The following is a 22773-nucleotide window of genomic DNA, read 5'->3' as shown; positions in this document are numbered from 1 at the left end:
AAAGAATCCTCTTCCCTATGCTCCCAAGGGTGTCCTTAGCAGGGAACAAACACAGCTCCCAGCAGTAAGCGGACTCCTGTTAAGCTCCATATCGTGTTTCCATGGAGAAAAATGCTTTCTTATTCAGAACAGAAAAACTCTGCAGTGAACTTTTGTACAGACACTGATTTTTTCCAAACTCACTTTGGTCTTTTTATGGAAAGCATTTCCACAGAGTGGTGCCTGCAATATTACACAGAAAGGATTAAACAAATTATATAGCATAAATGAAATGATGTAATACAGGGAGAATGTTGCTTCCAACAAAATGTTTACTTATATGGAATAAGTAGAAGAAAGATTTTAGTAATTTTTGCTTCTATTCTGATTTCAGTGGCATAGTTCACATGCCTAAACATGTTTTTAACCGATCACGTGGTCTGAACTTGGGAAGGGTATGCAGACTTTTCATTTAAAACCTTTTCTAACCCTGCTGTGTTTATCTGGGATCAAAACAGCAGCAGTCAACAGCAGTTCAACCAATTTCGGCAGAAATTCTTGTAAACTGTGAGTGAAATTTATTTTGTCCTTTAATTTTCTAAAAGCAGAGAGATATACAGAGAGATTTGTCTGTTCAAAACTCTGTAGAATTAACAATTTTCTACAATGTTGGATGGAAGATCACTGCAGTGGAGGGATTCTGGCAAAATTAAGAAGAATATTATTTGTCCGAAAGGCGTGAAGAAGACGCCTGAAAAAATGGGAGTTGTTTGCACTTATATGTTGATCTGTGCATGAAATAAATTCCTAATACTGCTTCCAGACAGAGGTCATAGAATCTGATGGTTCAACATCCAGTGCTTGCTTGGATCTGTAATTAAAAAGGGCTATGTATGTTAATGCACAGAACTATATTTTATAAGATATTATTTTAAAATTAGAATTGTTTAGCAAAATCAAATTACTTTTGCCCCCAGTCTCTGCCAGGAAGCTCCACAAACATTTCTAGACAATCTTTTCATGTGCAGGAAGTTTCAACTCCAGCATTGTTTCCAATGTAGCTCCTGCAGCCTTCCCCCATCTCCTCCAGAAAATGTACTTGGGAAAGCTATTTGGGCTGTAGTTCCAACTTATAATGTCACCACTGAAAATCTACTTATACAAGGCACCTCACGATTTTTAATGAATATGAATGCAATGGAAAGATGACTCATGAGTCATTCACATGAAATAAAACATGGCATGACTTAGGAAATTTACAGTGTACTCACTTTTGCCAACATCAAATTGCAGTAGCAATTTGCCTTCAGCTGTGAAGACAGACTACCAAGGGAAGCACCAGTCCAGCCCAAATGCAAGAGAGACACTTCTGATTAAAGATTTGAGGAGCTAAAATGTGATTTTAATCTCTGACATTTGGTACTTACTGGGTAGTCACTGCATGTAAATATTAACTTCAGTAGGATTATAATATTAACTATTGATCAGTCTAGGCTGTTCTTGAACAATTTTGTGAATGTGAAAAACCTATTTTGGGCCTGAGGAATTATCTTTGCAACTTCTGCATGCCAAGCCTCTTCCGAGACCTGCCAACAAGACTTTATGTTCTGACAAGAGCAGAAATTATCCCATAAAGCTCCCAGATAGTTATGTGGGCAAAGACTAGCAAGGAACCTAATTATACAGCTTACACATAAAGTTTAATTAAATTATAATGCACAATAAAGTCTCTTTGCATCCTTCTGACAGCCTTAATTGAGCACACTGAGTACAATTTAATTCCATTGTAAAATTGCTTTTCTTCTTCTGGTGTTGGAAAGAGGTTTTATTGTAAATCAGAGATTTTTAAAGAAAGAGTCACTTATACACCAGATAGTGGCTTCTCTACTCCCATGCCATGTCATAGTCGTATTTACAACATATTTTTATTATCTATTATCACATTTTGAATTCCAAATAAAACTCCATGAACAAACAAATCTCTGAGAAAGATTATCCAAATGCTTTTCAAGCAGAATGGGAGAGAAGTTGCAGAAGCTGTACTGTATCTCTAATACGATATATTAAACTCACCAGTGCCCAACCCTGAAACAAATAAGGGTATTAGATTTTAGTCTCTGTAGCCAATTTATAGTATTGCATTAAGTCTTGATAGTGTAGCAAAAAAATATTAAGGAGCACAGTGATTCTCAACTCAGACTCATTAAATGATGACACAAAATACTCTATTAGCAATGATACCCTTCCACCCTTTCATCCTTTACTGCCCACTCAGCCCCAGACTGAGTGGGCAAATCCTTCTGCTGTCTTCCCATCCCCATAATTCTGCTGCTGTAATTAGGCAAACATAACTATGTTTGACTGCTTTTAAAATGGATTCCATTACATAAGGTGTGTAAAAACCAAACCCTGTTATTACTTGTGCTATGGGCACAATTTTTGATTTTAGTGTAATCTGTCTTGGATATGGCTTATATTGCTTTGCCCTAACTAAGAGCACACAAATCTGAGCCAGGGGAGAAAAGTCTGTAGTGGTAATGATTTATACCAGATTTGTCATCAAACTGTGTCTGGCTTTATAAGCTATAGCTCGCTAATACAAATTAATGTTTTGTTGTTATTACTGAGAGAATTTCCAGGATGCTGTTTCAAAATTTCTTCAAGCCCTCTTGCTCATGGACAAAACAACGACTCAATCTGCAGATGTTTTAGAAATTATGGTGAAATCCTCTTCCTCTTGTGACATCCTCAGAAACCCCAAACTTTTGCCCTACTTTGCTTGCAAACACACCATTAGCTCTGATTGGAGCTGGCAAAATATTTCCTTCTTTTTCTTTTGTGAATTTTCAAAAGGTGGAAAGAGAACCTGCCTAAAAACCAGGGTTGTCCAAAGGGTTTCTTTCTGCTCTCCTTGGGGCATTTCTCACTCAGTGTCTGTGGAAATTAAAATGCAGGGTTTTAGCAGAGGCAGCTTCAATGAGATTGCAGCAGATACCTTCAGCCTCGTGCAAGGCATATGTGCTGCTGAGCTGCTGTCTACTCTCTTCCTGCACAACCTGAGGATCTTTTTATGCTAGCAGATATTTAAAGACTTTCATATAAATGAGAATCAGAGCTTCTTGATAATAGTTATGGCCTCTCTGGACCCATTACAGATTATCAGCAAATGAACTGGCAGGCATTTGGTATTCCTTTTATATCCTCAGTATACAGTGCCATAAACACTTGCTGTCCTCTCACTGGTAGTTAAGGTTACACAGCTACACACTCAGGCAGTTTCTTAAGTGTCAATTATTTTGGCTCTACAAGTACTCTGTTAGAGCTCTTTCAGATTTATTGATGTTTGAATGCTTTTAAATATCCATTACACACTTAACTGACCATAGCAATTCCATCTGACTCATTATTTGTGTTAGAATATATTTAGGCATTTTTTAAAATGGGTCTTAGTAGACCACAGGATCTCCCTTGGAAACCCTATAATAAATCTAGTAAATACCTGGTGAAGTGCTATAATGTTTATTTGTGACCATTTAATTTTATACTTTATATTCCATGTTTTGAACCTATAAAGTTCCTCTGTTCAGGTTATTAGTGACCAAGCTTTCTTCAGTCAATTTTTTAGGTGCTGCTTCTGCGTTACTCAGTTTCATACCAAAGTGCACCCATAGTGACTGCTGTACTGGCAATCTACTCCTGCCATCCCATCCTTCCCTTCCCTTGAAGGGGCAATCACATGCTTTAATTTGCTGGCCTCTCCTGTTTATTTGCAGTCTCTCTCTGCTGTTTGGTAAGGCTGACTACTGGAAACAAATTCTTTAAGCAGGAAGCAAGAAGTGAAGACCCATGGGGCATGTACTTTGTGAGAAGTATTGCTTGGGCTTCTCAGAAGCCTCTCTTTTCAATAGCTGGATGTTACTGTAGAAATGTTTTTTAATGTAAAATATTGTACCCCCATCATAAGTGGTCTTGAGGGACTAAAACTCAGCTTGGTGGTGGAAGTAAATTGTGTGTCCCTGGAGCCATCCATTGCTGGGGATATAACAGTGCAGAGCCTACACAACCTCCCATCTTGGTAGAAGCTGCCCTTGGCAACACTGCTATTCCTGCTCCACATCTGCCTCCTCCACATGTACTCAATGCTGCTGAGGTGATGAAGACTCCTACTTGTGATTATTTCTCCTACTGTCTGCTGCTCTGGGCAGCTGCTTGTCCAGGCTCTGTGACACAGTGGCAGCCAAGGAGAGGGGCATGCATTACTGCACATTCTCTTGGCACAAGAAGGGATTTATTATCACTCTGGCCTTGTTACCCCTCCCCTTTCTGCTCATTTTTAGCACTCTCAGGGCCAACAGAGCCATTCTGTTCCACTTTCTGATTCCCTTGGTTAGACTGCACCTTGCCTGTTCAAGGTCTTTCTGATGTAATCCTACCACTATTTATTCTGGTAGCAATAGAGACTTTGGTGCACTCCCCAAAGTGCTGGTGCTCTTACTGGCTCTATTTTCTCTGTTTTAGTTTTTTAGGCCTATTTTGTTAACCTCCTAGTGAACAATATTATTTCTGTTTCCTTCCATTGGAGTACAGACAGCTAAACAGACATTTTTTAAATTTTCAAAGGATTCAGTGATAACTCAGTTATGTCAGCTTTTGGATTGGCTAAATTTTCATTTTCCACTGCCTTTTGCAGTTTTAAGCAAAAGAACATAGGGTTTTTAATAGCAGTGCCTTCTCAAATGGGATGATTTGCTCTTTTAAAACAAACATGTTTTCTATCTAAGAAGACAAACCAAGGTCCCAATTCATTCAAGAAGCTGCAGATATCATGCATATATAGTCTCACAATCAAAATCAGCCTTTGAGTAGCAATCTGCATGCAGAAATGCTAGCTGGGGCAGTGTCTAAGTGATAAGCTCTTATATAACAAAGAGGTGGATAAAAGAGGGGGTGGGAAGATGGGCAAAGAGAATAAATGCAAACATTGAGCCCAAAGTAGCAAGGTTCTGGCCAAAAAAATAGAAGTTGTATGCAAATGTCTTTACTGAAGGGCATAATTCAAATTCTCTTTTAAGGTTGTTCAGCATTTTTGTCATCACTATTAAAAACTCCCCAACTCGATAAAGTTCCTTACTTGTTTTCATCTAACATTTTGCGTTACTTCCCAACTTTGCAGCCCAGAATGTGGATTATATCCTGGGCTGCACCCAAGGCACTGTGGGCAGCAGGACCAGGGAGAAGGTTTTGTCCCTCTGCTCCCCTCTGGTGAGACCCCACCAGCAGTGCTGCATCCAGCTCTTGGGTCTCCAGAGGACATGGGCCTGTTGGAGAAAGCCCAGAGGAGGGCCACCAAGATAATTAGAGGCATGGAGCACTTGTACCTGTGAGGAAAAGGCTGAGAGAACTGGGACTGTGCAGCCTGGAAAAGAGAAGGCTTCAGAATGGCATGACTCTGGCTTTCCAGTGCCTGAAGGGAGCCTACGAGAAAGATGGAGGAGGACTGTTTACCAGAGCATGTAGTGACAGGACAAGGGGGAATGGATTCAAACTGCCAGTATTTTTGGATATTAAGAAGAAATTCTTTACCATGAAGGCAGTGAGTCACTGGAGTGAGTTGCCCAATGAAGCTGTGGATGCCTCATCCCTGGAAGTGGCCAGGTTGGATGGGGCTCTGAGCAACCTGGTCTAGTAGGAGGTGTCCCTGCCTATGGCAGGGTGTTAAACTAGATGATCTTTACACTTCCTTCCAACCCAAGTGATTCTACAGTTCCATTATTCAGCAATTCTTTGTTGCATGAAGCATCTCGAGAGCACAACAAAAATCTTTGTTCAAAGCCTACCACCTCAGAACCACATTTGCTGTGCACTTCTCTCCATTGTTATGAAACTTTTGTAGATGCATTGAATAGGACAAAAAAGGCAAAGCCTCACCCTTCATGTGACATAGTTTCAACACCACTGCAACTGGGTTATAGAAATATTTTTCATTGTTTGAAGACAAACATGACTGAAGGGCACAGTAAAATTCAATTCTAAGTCTTGTCTGTTAGCAGCAGAATTACATGTAGGAAGCACCTTTAGATTTTAAATGCATTGTGACACAGAAAGCATTCTCTTTCTTCTGTTAGAAAATAGTTTGCAGAGTATGATTTTGTTTGGAGCTAGTGTACCTGATTCTGCAGAAAGAGCTCTGTGTCTCAGCAGTTTAGAAAAACTAATGGGTTTGTTCTGAATCAGAACAGTTCAGTTTCACATCTGCTGCAGCTCTACTGGACTTTTATTTTGTGTATGTTTCTCTGAGTTAAAATCTTCTTATCAAACGCTGAGAGATAACACACATTTCTTCCTGTTATAAAATAAAGACACAAACATCAATCATCTAAAATCAGTGACATTCACCCAGAAATAAATACAAATATGTTCTGTAACATTTCACTGCTATTATCTGTTGAGAGGTACTGTTGCCCTTTCTGTTGAGGGTACTGGAACATGGCTGCCCTGAGAGGAATGTAAACTTGGCATTAACCCTGGCAGATTCCCACTCCCTGCTCACTCTCTCATTTAACATTAACTCACTCCTATACTGTTATCAGAAGGTAAAGGTCATAGCTTTATTTACACAATTCAGCACTATACAAACGGTCATTAAACAAGAAAATCTTGCACCAAACAAACACGAAGCAGAAAAACAATGCTGACCTCTCTACCAAGAAGTCCCCCTGGAGGTACCTTGTCATTCCCCAAATAAGGGCAGTGCTGCTGGTAAATCCTTCTAAATATTAACTGCCCAGCACTGCCCCCCCACAGACCCAACTCCCACGCCTCAGCCAACTAAGGACTTTTTTATGCTCCAAACCCAGGAGAAATTTAAAAAGCATTCTACTGTTGGCAAGACCATGTGGCTCATATCCTATTCCCACAGCCTTTACTCATCCTTCCACAGCTGGAAACCTTGTCAAAGGCGCTCCTATACGACAGAGCCTTTAGCACAATGCAGAAGCTGGGCAGATGGCAGGGTGGACTCCCTGGGCCCGAATGCCAGAAGCCTGGGAACCAACTCTCCTTCCTGCTTCTCATCTCCCTCAGCTCTGCTCCTCTCCACCCCAGCCCACTGCCTTTTCCTGCGGGGAAGACATCCTGCTTATTTATGCATTTCATGACTGTTGATCTGCCCAGATCCAGCAAGAAAAAGTGCAAAGAGGGCAGGAGGCCACTGACTAAAATCCCGTTGGAGCTCATGTTCCGTTTTAGAAGCTAGAGCAGGCAGAGCAGAGAGAGTGTGGATGTAGTCCAGGGCTCAAACCCGGCCAGGAGCGCTGGTCAGGTGGAGTGGCTTGGGCAGCAGTCCCTGGAGACACTGGGACTCCAGACAAACCTGCACAATTCACTCCTCGCTTCCTATTTTTACTGAAGGTGATGGAAATAGTTTTTTGCTCACTTGGGCCAGAAGCAAACTGTAACTTCTCTGTAGTGGACGGCTGCAACGGGCAGCTAATGTGGAGAGGACCATGTGTTCAGTATATTCCTGTGCTTAGGTGTGAATATGCCAGGTGAGGGTGCAAGGTCTTGCCCTCTTTCATGGACCACAGCTAAAGCACCAATTTAACTTTTAACTATTCAGAGTTGCAATAAGTTGATCTTTACATACTTAAATCAAAATGCTCCACGTCTAGTTTTGCTTAAAAAAAAAAATAGGGGGGAGGGGAATTTTATTTGGCTGCTGCCACTCAGAAATAACATAGTAAGGTAAATTGGGAGAATGATGACTTTTAACATGTTAACCACTGACCATGCAACATTTTCATCAGTGTAAATATAACTCCTCATTACTCTGCCAAGTTTGCACTGAATCACACAACCACCAATGAAGTCACACTTTATAAATAAATATTCTTATTTCACATAAAAACACACTAATGAAAGTGCTTTTAATTTTAGGTAGTTGTTCTTTCTGAAACACTGGTGTGTGCTGCCCTGATAAAGAGGAATGCTGGAAAAGCTGATTATCCAGGGAAAAATTCAGTTAGTGTTCAAACAAGTTCTTAGGGTAGTTCTATATGGAAAAAGCCCGGAGGTACTCAAGGATTGGCATCAGCATATTTACATCCACATTTACCTCAATTCAGCATTAATAAATCCTTCATCATGACCAACACATTAATTACAGAGTGTAGAGAGCCTTAGAAAGCTCCAGCAAGTTACAGGCTGGGTTATTACTTCATATTGCTGAGGAACATAATAACCCATAGTTATGAATAAGGACTCCATCGTGCTGCATGATTTGAAGGCAGCATCTCACAGATCTTACACTTGAAAGTAAAAAATTTGCTCCTACATTAGTCAACCCAAAGCAGGTGACACCAATTTCCCAGTCAAGGTATTTTTCATCCTTTCAGGTGAACTGAAATTGTATACACTTAGGTTTTTTTCTTTTGTGCTCCAGAGAGAGCACTTGAATGATTCTGGAGAATAAGAGAGAACAAGCAACACTCAACTACTGAAACAATGCTCACAGCTCACACAGTTATTTCCTAAATCATGGATGAACTGGGGACACTGCCATTTCTGTTCCTGAAGAGGTACCCTGCTGTAGGGCTGGCCTTCCTGCCTGGGGGGACAGCAGTTCTTTGTAGGTATTTCAGGCCACAGCAGGTCACTTGTGTCACCTCACTTGAACTCCCACACTGAGAGCAGCCAGGCAGCCAGATACTCCTGACCTCAGCCCAGCATCTCCAAGTGAAACAAGAACATGCCACATTTACGTATATCTGCAGAAGGAGCACAGGACTGTTGAAATTCAGCACAAGAGGGGAGCACAGAACTCACAGTTACTTAACACACACAGTTTGTTTCATCTTCCCTACATGAGAATATACCCTAATATATTTTATATAAACATAATATATGTTAATATATGATGAAAACTGACTTAAAATACACCATATTCCAGGGGCAGGTGACACTGAACATAGTCCACAACCTTTCATCACCAAGTTCAAACTCCAGTCCAGCTCACAAAAAAAAAAAAAAAAAAAAAAAAAAAGAGAGATTCCTAGTCCTTAATTCCTGAAGCTTGGATACATTTTTTCAAAGTGGTGCAATTGCAATTGCATAACACAAACAAGGACAAGTGCCAGAAAATGGGATTGAAACCGATTAACTCTACTTGTATTATCAGGCCCCAGTCTGACATGTGCCTGAATAGCTGAATGCCAGATGAGAGGCAAGGTGGCAGGGATGATGTAAATATTTTTATTAGCCTGTTGAAGTGTTTTTGACACAACAGTAACATCAGACCTTTAAAAATGCCACCCTTAAAATTATCCTAAAGTTTATCTATCATAAAACATACATTCAGTAATGGAATATCTTTATAGATAAAAGTTGTGAGGTTCATCTTTATTTCCAACTTCAACTCAATAAGCATAAGGAGGATAAACATAAGGGAAATATATGTAATTCCAATGAGCACACTGGTAATTGGACAAGTCTGGGAACAACTGTTGGGCTAGCTGCAAAGATGTGAACTCAGAGAATAATTTCTATTGCTAAACAGGGAGCTGGCTTTCTCTTTGAACTTCAGGGGAAATGAGGATAAACCAGTTATTATAAAAGATGATCATTTAGTATCATCATAGCACTTTCTAAAAACCTAACCAACAGGCCAAAGCATGAGCTAAAACTAGTTATTTACTTCCAAAAATATAACTTTGTTTAGCTCCAAACAAATACTTCCACATACAAGACTGAAAAAAGATCAGAAGGTATAGCAGCTATTTTGAAACCTACATTTCCATCAAACATCTTACTTTATTTATATATTCCCCACTTTCCTTGAAGTAGTGCCCACACAAGCAACATTTCCCATTTTGGAGAATAACCATTAATTTCACACCACAATGTTTTTTCTAGAAATATAATTATACAGAAGACAAGTATTCTTTATTAAAATATCTGAAGGCATGTCAGGTAGTTATGACTGGGAGTTATTCAGGAGCAAAGGTTGTTTTACTTTCTTTTTTTTGGCCCCCTTTTTCTTTCCTTGTTTTCCAGCTAATAAGAGCTTTGGAGATGGAAAGGAGTGACTTGATCCCAATGCATTTTTAACATTGTAGTAAATAATGCAGTCAGGTATGGAATAATTAGGCTGAAATTGTTCTGTGCAAGACAACTGTTCTTATGCATGCTTGACATGAACAAATGCATTCTCCCAAGGCCTGGCACATTGTGAATGAATTCTGACATTTTCTTATGATTAATTAATTTAAAATAATTTCTTCCTTCTATTTGTATTTTACAGCATAACTGGGATGTTCATTTTACAAATATTTGAACTCCTAGTTTCTCACAGTTTGGAAAAGGAATTATTCTTACAGACACAGCCATGTCAAGATTCAGAAGCTCATGTCAAAACAAAATACAACTGAATCTGTCCCTAATTTCTTCCTGTTGCTTTCAATAGTTTTTGCTTTCAATAGTTTACTCTTTCATCCTACAACTCATATTCTCCTGTGACTTCTGATCACACCCTTAGCACAACACACCATTTACAAGTGCAGTGTCATACTCCAGCATGCATGTCAGATATGTCAGCATAGTGGCTGAACTAAAAGTTGTGAGTACACTGTGAAATTTAAATTATCAAACCCTGTCTCAGAATGACACTTCTCCTGTGATGGAAACATTCTGCTCATGAGGTCATAGAAAGAACACATGCACACGAAGCAAATCAATGCAGCTGGGAGCCAACACTCAGCAGAAGCTGCCTGCAGGACAAGGGAAAAGAGATAGGAAAGAAAGAGCAGAGAGAGGAGGATTTGTGTTAAGGGGTGGGAGCAGTGAAGGATGTAAAATAGGGAGATGTCATTTTATTCTAATTCTTTCCTGCTGGCTCACAGAAATCATTAAAATGACTGCTAATTACAAGGTGTCTACCTCCAGTTTCCAGGAGAAGCAAATTAGCTCAAGTATTTAATGGAGACAAATCCTCAAAATCCTTCACTTTTCAAAGTGCCAAGCTTGTCTGTTTTCCTTATGACAGATACTTATAAATTCTGAAGTTGCCACATTCTATTATGTGAATGTACAAATGCCTAGCTTTGGAAATAAAATGCAGACAATGAATAGGAAATATGATATGGGCAGGAAAGGTAAGAAATGTGTTGGATCTTCAGCACTTGAGAACAAACCCATGTGAAGTGTCAGGCCCAAAAGTACAACCCAGTATGCAAACATCATACCAGCGTTAATAAAACATGGAGATTAAGAGCTGCAGCTAGCAAAGAGTTTTATAAAGAAAACTAGATTTTTGATGAAAAGAGCACCCTCAAAGAGATTTACTCTCCTCAGAAGCTGTGATGTTCTGCTGTTTGCTATGTCTCTGGAAAGGAGAGGCCTTTGAGAAATTTGCCTTTGAATCCCTTTGTGTGTGGCAAAGCCAATGGCTTCTAATGGAACTTACCGCTCAACCCTGGTTACTAAAAAATTAATATTTCCTTCTCAATCTCTAATACTCTAAAGGCCTGTCTTTATATGAATCCAGGGATGTGACAAATTCCATATCCTTATCTTGATGGTTTGGCTCACAAAATCTGTGACTGCCTGACTCTGAGATGACTACCTCAAGTCAAACCTGATGACCTGAAAGAGGGTATGAATATCAAGGGAAAAAACAGAGCTCAGTCAGATCTGAAGAACTCAGAGTTTTTACTAGACAGGACAGATTTATATTACAAAACCTGTTAAGCATGTTGCTTGTGAAAGCCTGAATTTATCTCAAGTAATAACAGGCTGTTAAAAACAAATAAAAACAGAGAGGAAGTGTGAAATGACAAGATAAAGGATTTAATAAACACATTAACATCAGGGTGAAGTTTTTCAAAGCGAATCCTTAGTTTTAATAATAAAGCCTATCCCTAAATGCATTCTTCATCCCAGCACAACAATATGCACTTTCTGTGGGCATGGTTGTTGAAGATTAGAGACTGGGGCCAGTGAGGGAGGTTCAGATAGATGCAGGGCACTTGAAAGCAAATCAGAATTGTCTGCAAAGAGCCACTTCCTGCTGGTGAGTAAGCCTTCACCCAAACAGTCAAGAGGAAGGGGCATAAGCAAAGCATTGCAAACGACCATCCCAATTGTATCGGAGTGGAGACAACTAAGACAAACAAACTCAGGAAGTGGCAGGGGGTTAGAAACCCAGAGGAAATCTATGGCACAGGGAGGAAAGTGCAGAGATTGTGCTGATCTGCAGAGAGGTCACCTCTGGGTCGCACTGTGCCAACCTTTTTCAAACCCACTTTATTTGGACTAGAACACAAACCTGGCACACACAGCTGGCGGCTGCTGCAGAGGCTATTCAAATGTTAACATTCTCAATGATAAACAGCCAAAAAAAAAGTTCTGGGTAAGCAAATTGGAACAAACAACTAATCTAAAACTGGTTGCTAAGAGATGGAGGATTTCAGCCAAACCATCCCAAAGCCCCAAGAATATTTTATTTTTGATCAAAAAAAGTACCTGTAGATGACGCCGTGTTGGTGAAGAAACATGAGTGCTGATGTGACCTCTGCAGCGTAAAAGCGGGATCGAGGTTCGTCAAATTTGCGCGAGCGTTGGATTTGGAACATGAGGTCTCCTCCATTTACATATTCCATGACGAAAAAGAGGCGGTCCTGAAATTAATTAAACAGTGCCATTTAGCTAATTTCTTTTAGTGACACAAAGGACTGCTTGAAGCCACACTTTAAATGACTTCAGCATTTACATAAAGAAGTAAAAGAAACTAATGCTACGATTCTGAAAAAGGAGAAAGCTGATATCCAAAACCCAGCAAACCTAAAGGAAATGAGATGAGTCTCAAAGTAAGAAATGAGAAAAAGGCAATCAAAATACTGTACTAAACAAAACACACACATAAACATCCACACATCAAAAATACATATGGAATTATAATCAAGTACATATAACAACAGAGATACTTAACGATGTTATTTCTTTTATAATTTAGCCATGAAAACCATTGTTTTAGAACATTTAGCCATAGTAACCCATTAAAAGATATGTCAATTTTGTCAACTATTAACAGGATGCTGGGCACATATCAGTCTTCTTTCTGCACTTCTCTCTTACCAGTTACTTTGTCTGCAAAGCATCTTCCCCAAATAATGAAAAAGTTATTTAGAACTGTTAAGCTACAGAAACCAGTGCTGCCAATCTCAAACACTTATATATGTTTTTTTCAATTGCCTCAAACACTCATAATGAAATATGACTGCATTGTTAAAATATCTATCAGGTTCTTTCTATATTCTTCTAATGCTTATCCCTTCCCTATTCAAGCTTTCAATTCCATGATGGAGAACTAGAAATGAGTGTTCCTTGAGAATAGCAACTGAGATTCTCAGGCAGTCACACCATTAACCCAAAAGTTAGCACATGTTGAAACAGAACCGAAAATATCAGCAAACTAAACCTGTGCTTGGCATCTTGAACCATTTATTATCCAAGCTGGCAATGCAGGTGAAGGCATAAGAAATGACATACACCTACTTGATAAAATTTAGATCAAATTTTAACTGTTTCTTACAAATTTTCATATTTTTCCCAGTCTATACTAATACCCCTAAATCTTCAACTTCTTGCCTGTACATCCTTGGTGAATGTCTACTCCATATTCTTTATTTCCTTACTGCTCATTATCTACAGCTATCTGCACATGAGTTTAGGTAGAGGTGGAGGTAATCCTGATGTGACCTGACACAGACATTTCTTTCCCTGGTCACAATTCACAGGTGTGTGTGCATGGGACTTCATCCCTGTGCAGCTCTGATCTCACACTGCAGCTTGGCTCTAGTTCCTAGTGTCTCGTGAGCTGTGCTGAAGAAAAGGAGACAAGATGGGACATTGCTTTGGACAAGGAAAAACAGCAGAAGATTGAAGTTCATTAACCTCCCCCGAGTGAATCCAAGCCTGCAGATTACACAGCTTATATATATGAATCCAGAATTTCATAAATGTTTGTCACTTGTCTTTAATCGTCTACTCAACAACTCAGACTCAGACCACAGCACTTAAAAATACCCTTGAACTTCAGTGTGTGCATTAATGCTGCTCATTGAGTGCCTAAATGTTATACTTATCAGAGATGCTTCCTGGAGGAGGCTAGAAATGTTTGTCTGACTTTTTGCTGATTACAGAAAGAGGATGCAGAAAAAAAACTTTGTGCCTTTCCTCCTGTATCTTGGGAACACAGAAAATGCTGGACTGAATGAAATTTGGAAAGCCAGGTGAACTGGCAATCCTCGGTAAAACATTGCTAATGACTTTGGTACATTTTCTAACATTTTTTCTTATCATTCCCTAGGAAGGAAAACATCCTGAAGAACAGCATCAAAGCTTCTGGCTGCATCACACACACAAAAGAGCATGGATTCAGAGTCAGGCCTTTGCTTTTTGTAATGCTCAGTGCTGTGGATATGTTCTAAATCATAGTGCAGACCTTCTGACATTAGTGTAGGGTTTAACTATCACCCTCTTTGCTTCTTTAAGCAAAATTACAGGTCCCTGTGCTGGCTGTCTGATTTATCTTTGGAACCAGTAAGAATTACAGCCTTGCTTTTAAAAGAAAATCTGGTAGTTCTCAGATAGTATTAGGATTTCAGAAGCTAGAGCTTAGGGATAACACCAATCTTAGGGATAACACCAATCAACCAATACAGTCAGGTTTGTGATGAAGTCAGTCCAAAGCACAGCTGTGCTGCTACTGGAACATCATGTAAGAGGATACAACATCCCTACAAAGATGTGGGCATTGTCCTTTGTTAGGCTTCTCACTGCTGCACCACAGAATGCAGAGTATCTCTGAAGAGCATTTTCAATGTCCCTTTGCAGGTCTTTCCCTAAGACTATCTCACAGGGATTCAGTTCAGTGTTTCAAGCACAAAACCTATTGGACTGCAGGCTGAGGAGAGCTAACACTTACCTAAAGTAACTTCTCCTAACACTTGTTGAAATTGAACTTTCTTCCACTGCTATTTTAACCTTTCTAAAGTCAACAGTCTGGACTTGAGTGGGATCAACAAGGAAAACAAAGCTGCAGTTCCCCTTCTCCTGAGCAGCCAGAATCATTCCCAACATTGCTACCGTTTTGCTGCATCTACCACAGGTAGGAAAAACCCCAACAGTGATGCAAAGTGCTGCTGCTGTGCCTTTTACAGCTGTGACTCCCAAATGGTGACCCTCAACTTGTCACTGAGCTGGGAGCTGCTGCTCCCAGCAGTGATAACACCAGAAAAAAATTTACACAATTGTATAGATGAAGGCCACTTCCCAACATGTCAGGATAGACTGGTTTTTACTCATATTAAATACTCTGTGTTTGATCCAAATGCTTTTTGTGACCTTCACTAAATGCCTAATTGCTGACTATTAATGTCAGGAATTGTGTTTAGTTAAAGTTTCAAGTCCTTTCATTGCAATCCAGGCTTTTTTAGGTCACTTATAGTTAAGCTAACTGAAAATTTAACCTGGACTCTTTAGCAGAGGATCTTGTCACCAGACAGTCTGAACAAAAGGTTTAGCAATATTCTCTGAGCTAGACACTGATACCTATCAATCATCTCTCTCTCTCTCTTTTATATCTTCCTTTCTGTGCACATCCCATTCTTATTTGAGAGGGTATTTCTGACATATTCTGCAGTTTACTTGACAATCTCATCCAAAGTATCCCTACTAAAAGCACATTTAACAGCTCAGTAGTTGAATTTGTTGTGCTCTTGAATTTTTCTGCTACAAATCTACATTTCAAGTCACTTTCCCAGCTTTCCTCAGTAAACAGTTCAGTTTCCTACTGAGAATTCACAGAGAAAAAACATGGTTTGAAAGTTCTGCTCTCTGTTTACAGTGAATCTGAGAAAGTCCACTAGCATGGAGTAAACACTAAGATGCACAACATGCACAAGCACAGCAGACCAGAATTTCAACATTAGAAGGTATCATATTTTTTTGATGAAATATATTCAGTCCCTATGGAAACTACTTTCTTAAAAGCACTCTCTGGTCTTTCTTATTAGTCAGGACAATGATGTGATCAGCTGAGACTCACCTTTACTTGAAAAGAAGATGCAAGAAGAGAGAATATTTTATGAATAGGAGCTGAGATTGACAAGTCCATCTTTTTTATGTCCACAACCTCAACAAAAACAGACATACTCTTGAGTTTTGCACTCGAACTCTTTTCCATACCTTTCATCAAAGGATAATGTTCAAAACACAGGTTCCCAACCCTCTGACTCCTTCCTTTCTGTCATAATGCAGGCACACACACAAAGAGGCCAAATGAGACCCCTGAGTTCAATGCAGAGAGGATGAAATCCTCCCACTAGGAGGGAAAGAACTATTATTGCTGATCATATGTACCTTGCTACATGTACCACCAGGAGTTATTCAAACATTGAAGTAAGAGAATATAAAGTGAGCACCCTTAAGAATGATACATGAAGGGACAATGCAGTGTTTCCTCAGTTAAAAATGCTATGCAAGGTTTGACTTTATTATCAATTGTGTTCCAAGAGAAAATGGAGTGGGTTTGGTTTGGACTGCATTATTTTTGAACTTTGTTTACAGAACATTTGGGAAGTATGCTTTGATGAATAAAATAAATGTAAAGCAGTCTTGGGAACTCTTTAATTATATAAACTAAAAGAAAAGGCAAAATCACAAAGACATTACAGATTAATCCTCTCTTGGCACCTAGAAAGCAAAGAAAGTACTGCAAAGTAAGCTAATATGTTTTCTGAAGTAAAGCAAACTAATATGTTTTCTGAAGTAATTTGATTCTTTTTCAGGGTTTATTTTAGCCCTTAATCAAACTGCTTTTCCTTGAATTTCTCAAAAGATATGGTTGAATGAAAATACTTAAAATAACAAATGGAAACCAAAGCAGAGCACAGCACATGAATAAGATATTTTAAAAGAAAGCTGGATGGGAAATAAACAGGCTAGAAGTAAAAAAAAAAAAAAAAAAAAAAAAAAAAAAAAAAAAAAAAAAAATGTTTTGCTCTGTATTTCTGCAGCATTTTCTGACCATAAATGTAACTCTTATACTGGAATGGCTGCCTTAATATCTCTATGATTTGACTCTTACCTCTCAACTTTCTTAATTGAGAGTCTCTTACATGCTTTGTATCATCAGAAATGGACACCAAAAAGCAACCTTTTTTCTGGTCTTTGGCCTTCTCACTGAATGGCAGAGTACACTTTCTAGTTGAACTAGAAATCTTGTTCCATCTCTCTCATTTCACTCCTTTAATTTTGTCCCAATTTAACTTTTCATTTCTTGACATTCAATATAGCCACTCCCTGCTCTACTGTAAATCCTTCTAATACTTCACACTTTATTGTGATTAGGACCATTCTATGAATTTTAGTTTTATTTATATAATTTTCTGTTTACATCTGACTATTTATTATGTGCACTCCGTGCCACTTTATATTTGCTTAGGTTTAGATGTTGTGAGTTTCACTGGACAGAGGTTCTACCTTTTTTTCCTTTGGAATATTGTGCATGTTTTCATTTGGGAAAAGGAGGGGAGAATTCTAGAAACATCAACAGCTATAAAATCTAAGGATGTAACAGATTCAATCCAGTTCCTCTTTGTGGAGGTGTGATTAATGACCAAGGTTTTCCTACTAGTAAGACCAGATAATCTTGCCAATCAGTTCTGATTTAACAGATGACACTATACAGTCTATTGTTGTTTGGATGTGGAATAAAACCATTGTTAAGGAACAAACTTCTACGTAAACCCTGCATGAAAGGTTAGACATGGAAAGACTTTGATGTATTGTTTACATTAAATATTGTGTAGATCTTAAAAGACTTTCAAAAATTTGTTATCAGTCATTAACCTGTCTGTCCTTTGTTTGTTTTCCAATTAAAATCTCATTAACATTAAATTGCAGTCTAAAGGCAATCCATTGATAGAGATAAAACCATGTACAATTATCACTTCCATCTGAAGAATACAAACTTTTTTTCTCTTTCAAATGAGTCCTAACAGCTGGGGGACCCAATATGCAGTTCAAGACAGCCTCATTACTGAAACATTACAAAACAAAAATAAAACATGCAATCTGTCTCCCAGTTTCAAAACTGAGATGTGCATCCATGGCACAAGTCTGAGAACAAATCTTTTCACTACTGCTTTCTGTTTTCTGCTGCAACTTTAATAATACTTAAAATCATTCAGGAAAGACAGTGAACATGTGAAAATTCACAACTGATAAATCTTTGTTGGAGCAGCCTACTCCAACAACCATTTTCCCCTTCATTTATGTTTTCATACAACTGGCTGTGAATAAATTCTTTCTGATTCTCACTAGTTCCCTAAACTAAGTTCTTTGTATAAATACAGATTTTTCTCCCAATTTCACAAAGTTGCATTTGAATTAGATTTCCTCAGAGGCCCCTGAAAGTATCAAGGAAACTAATATGTGTATCAAATACAGGTAAATGTAAATAGTTCACATTCTAGAAGAGTACTGTTACATAAGGGAAAATGCTTAGCCACTAAACTTGTTGCAAAACAAAAGTCAAACATACAATTTTTATTGCTCAAGAAGTCAGGTAAACATATCACCTTGGTATGCTCAGTAAGATGATATTTTATTCATGTCTTGCATGTATGGAATTCTTCTTCAACTAATACAAAACTGTGATTACTTAACTCTATTTAAACAGGATGCTCAAACAGTTTGTTTAAAATTACCTAAAGCTACAGCAACTGTCCCACCCCTCTGAAGTTAAATAAACATTCCCTGCTTCTGATGGAAGTTGCCCAGGAATACTGTACACAAAACTATGTGTAAACCTTCACCACCCAGAGACAAAGACTAACCAGGATGGCAGATTCATTTTCCACAATCCCAGCATTAGGAGGGGCAAATATAAATCCAAGAGGAAAACCAGGTACAGCACTAAAGAAAACAACAAGAAGCTCTCTCCTGTTCTTGTAATTCCTTTTTGAAGTTAACAATCTCCAACAGGACACTATGACATGTTATCTGTCTCTGATTTCAGTGTTTATACTCAGGGCTAATTGTGTTGTTTTTCCTGTTTTGTACCAGGGCTTTCAAGGAGTTCCAAAGAAGAGGGGAACAATTTCTACGAATCCCATATTTCTTGGAAGAAATGTCCTGTACATAGGAACTGCTATCTTAAATTTCACATGACATGCATGCATCTTTCACTTAACACAAAATGCACGTGTTCAGATTTTGTATTAGAGGATTTTTTCATCAGCCAAAACTCCACACTCCAAATTTCTCTCATGCTGGTGAGGACCTATTATAGTTAGGGCTTGTTGATCAGTTTTACTCAGCTTTGCCCAGTAATTTCAAATCCTTTTTTTTTTTTTTTTTTTTTTTTGCCTTTGGAAGAATTGCCTCAAAGGTAAAACATAGACCAGAGAGAATCCGAGAAGCACACAAAACTGGATAAGGAAATCTTGCGAGGTCATCTAGCTTATCCCACTGACAGGCAGGATCAACTGTACCTAACCTAAGGGGAACTAACCTTTTCAGTGCTGCAAGGCAGTCTCTGGCCTTTGACAGATCTAAAACTGTGAACCTGAACAGCCCTGCTGAATGGACTCCATTTGGCCCACAAAGACCTGGAAGCAGGAGCCTCTGCTAATCTGGTCTGCCAGAGGGCAAATGGGTTTGTCTGCATTCCACTGCAGTGGAGTCTCATTTCTGCCAGAAATGCCCTGCTCTCCTCTCAGTCCCCCTGTCACCAGCAAAAGCCAGTACTGAATGATATTCCTTGAACATACTCAGCTCACAGGTCAAAAAATCGCATCAGTTGCTGAAAATAAACTGACCTTCTCTTAAAAATCACCACTGATAAGCACTCCTTCACCTCCTCTGGCAGCCTGTTTCAGTACTTGCAGAAGATATCACTGGGAGCTCTTTCACTGCTGCAAATCATCTGTGTTACTTCTTACTCTAACCCTACTCAAAGTATCAATTCCTAATTGTGCTGGAAATTATATAATGCCTTTAGAGAAACAATGCTGTGCTTTCCACCCTTGTTTTTATTAAAAGAACTGTTTTCTGGTTTTTCTTGATTTTGCAAAATTGATAACAGAATATTTCTATTCTGTTTGTAGAGACATCAGACATTATGTTAGAGAGAGCCTGTTGGAGAAAAACCACTTCTAAAGCCTTGAGAATGGTTTCAAAAATAGCTGGCCTGTTTTGAGACACTCAAAAATCCCTCTGTACCCTATCATAGCATACCATGTGAATGGCCAGAGAAAGCTACAAATCAAGTGCAATTAGTTTTCAAACAGTGCTTCCAGAATCTGCATGGAGATTCTCAAATCCTTTACAGTGCATTACTGCAAAGACCTGCCTTGCAGCATTCACTCAGCTATAATGTGAGCTGCTGCACAGGGGTTTGCAAGCAAGATGTTTGTCTGAGATCTCTGTATGCCATAGAGCAGTCCTGGTAGGTTCACTTTTGTCATGGGAGATTTATGTTGTCTCCTTATGGAATATCCATGGATACTGGAACAAAGTGGGGTTCTTAACATGCTTTTCATGCCCATAACACATCCCATAGTACTACTCAACAGGGGAAACGTGGCTAGTGTTAAGCATCTTGAGACAAATTGGCAGGCTTGGGGTAGGGACTTACTATGTGCAAGCAGTAGGTCACAGAAGCATGGAAGTAACAAGTTAATGATTCAAAGCAGGAGATGTTATCCAGGACCTCACCCATTCTTTGCAAAACGTTCCAGGGACCATTAAATTTTACCAAGACCAGCACTCAAGAAGAAAATTTTATTTATGGCAGTTCCAAAGACATATCCAACAACTCTAAAACTGTCCAAAGTGAAGAGAAGCCAGCCTGTCCTGAATTCATTGAGAGTGTAAAAACTGTGCCCTTTATCATCTTAGCACTAATATTTCCAGGAAAGTTTAGTTGAATGTTTCAAATATTGAAAGACTCTAATCCTACATTACTGTGGCAAGCAAAATTCACTGACATTGGCATCACTTTTGAAATGTGCAGGTCTTCTAAATAAATGCTGGAATATGAGAAAGCAAGGTTATGAAAAAAATCTATAGCTTAGACTCTGCAACCAGCAATCATATCTAGCTCAGAATCACAGATGAACATTAGACCCCCTCACACAGACCTTTTTCCTGTGCAATTTATGAACACCTGGTCTTGAATACAGTCTACCTAATGTTTTCTCCAGATAATCAATTTTGTCGTGTTACTATCTGGACCAAACTTACTATGCAATGGATTAGCTGGTGTATGGCACTCATTTGAGGGCTAGGAAAAAAAAAAAAACCCAAAATTTGATGATTCCTGTTTTCTGAAAAAGATGAAATTTAGAGTGGTTCAATGTTGCACAGAAAGAGCAGGTGGAGAGTGGTCAGCCTGCTTTCCTCCATAGAGCTCCCATTTTACTCACTGAGAATATGACATAACATTCTAGTTCTGAGTTGCTCAAATAGACAAAAATTCACATTAAGACCCAAAAATGTGAGAGTAAAAATGTTCATTGTTTTACTTCCTTCCTCCTTTAAATTAAGAATTCCAATTTGGTTTCTGTTCTTGGTCACTGATGGATATTTTACCTTCTCCCCAAGTGAATGTTTTCTATGTGACACCTATAACAGAGTATCTCATCTACTGACACAGTACCTACAGAGCTTAGTGGTGAGACTCTCTTTAGTTCAATAGGGCTTGAGATCAGGATTAAATTTTTAATGCTGTAATATGTGGAATTTATTAGACCAGGGCATGCAACGAAAATGCTGAACAAATTGTGTCCATTTGCATTTCATCAATTCAATCCCAAACCTCCTAACCTTAGAGATGAAGAAAAAGACTTTTGAATTTGGGAAGATCTTCAACCCCAAATTATCCTGGATGGATATGTGTTGTCACTGGATTTTTCTGGGAGTTGGGGCAAACCTTTCTGTGTGCCCCCCGCTGCAGTGTTGGTGGTTGTGAGCTCCATGGTGAGCTCAGGGAAGGGAGCTCCCTGGGTACCCACCCTGCTCCCTGCCTGCCCCTGAAAACCTGAGCAAGCTCCAAGAGCAAGGACCCCAGAAGGGTCCCAGCTGCTGTAATGTGGTTCTTGTGCCCTTCCTCTCATATGAGGGAGAAACACAACTGGAATCCTCTGCAGAAATGGCATGTTTTGTAGTTCTAGTCACTTCAAAAGGGGTATCAAGTAGGAAAAGCTTCTCAGGCCATTTTCCTAATACCTTCATTTGATGACAGATAAGCTGTGAAAAGCGCCTTTTATGAAATTCTTTGATCTCATCTTCTTTTGGTGTTGTTTGGAAAAAAGAACTGTTCTGGTGAGATAATTTTAAAGACCTCTCATTTAATGGCCTGATGCACATGGCAGAAAATTATATCAAGCCTGTAAAATGTCATTATGCAGAAAATGTTACAATGTGCAGGCAGCTATTAATATTCCTTTGTTCTGATTCTTATAGGAAAAAATATAAATACTGTCATCCTAATAGAACTAACTATAAAGTTTTTGAAGCCACCTCAGAATTTCTAGGAACAACTTTTAACCTGCTTATATTCTACCAAGGAGCTTAGAGATGTCACATGTCCTAGGTGTCTCCTCAACTCCTGGCTCTGGTACCTTCCTTGTCTTCGCAATTCCTGTTTTCTTACTCTGTTTGGGCATTTACTTTGTGTCTTTGAGCACACAGGGAAACATATCAGAAGCTACAGAACTAACAGGGAACACT

General features: G+C 39.0%; 1 protein-coding gene across 1 annotated transcript in view; it reads right to left on the bottom strand.

Moving 5' to 3' along the window:
- Positions 1 to 22773, bottom strand: part of PRKCE (protein kinase C epsilon) — a 282377-nt gene that overhangs the window by 43024 nt on the left and 216580 nt on the right. The window contains exon 11 of the mRNA XM_009091270.4: positions 12496 to 12650. Coding sequence (XP_009089518.1) covers positions 12496 to 12650 — 155 coding nt within the window. The remainder of the gene's footprint in view (positions 1 to 12495; positions 12651 to 22773) is intronic.

Source organism: Serinus canaria, chromosome 3 (genome assembly GCF_022539315.1).
Source record: "Serinus canaria isolate serCan28SL12 chromosome 3, serCan2020, whole genome shotgun sequence".
Lineage (NCBI taxonomy): Eukaryota > Metazoa > Chordata > Aves > Passeriformes > Fringillidae > Serinus > Serinus canaria.
The sequence above is the reverse complement of the archived record's forward strand: the minus strand, read 5'-3'. Positions and strand labels throughout refer to the sequence as shown.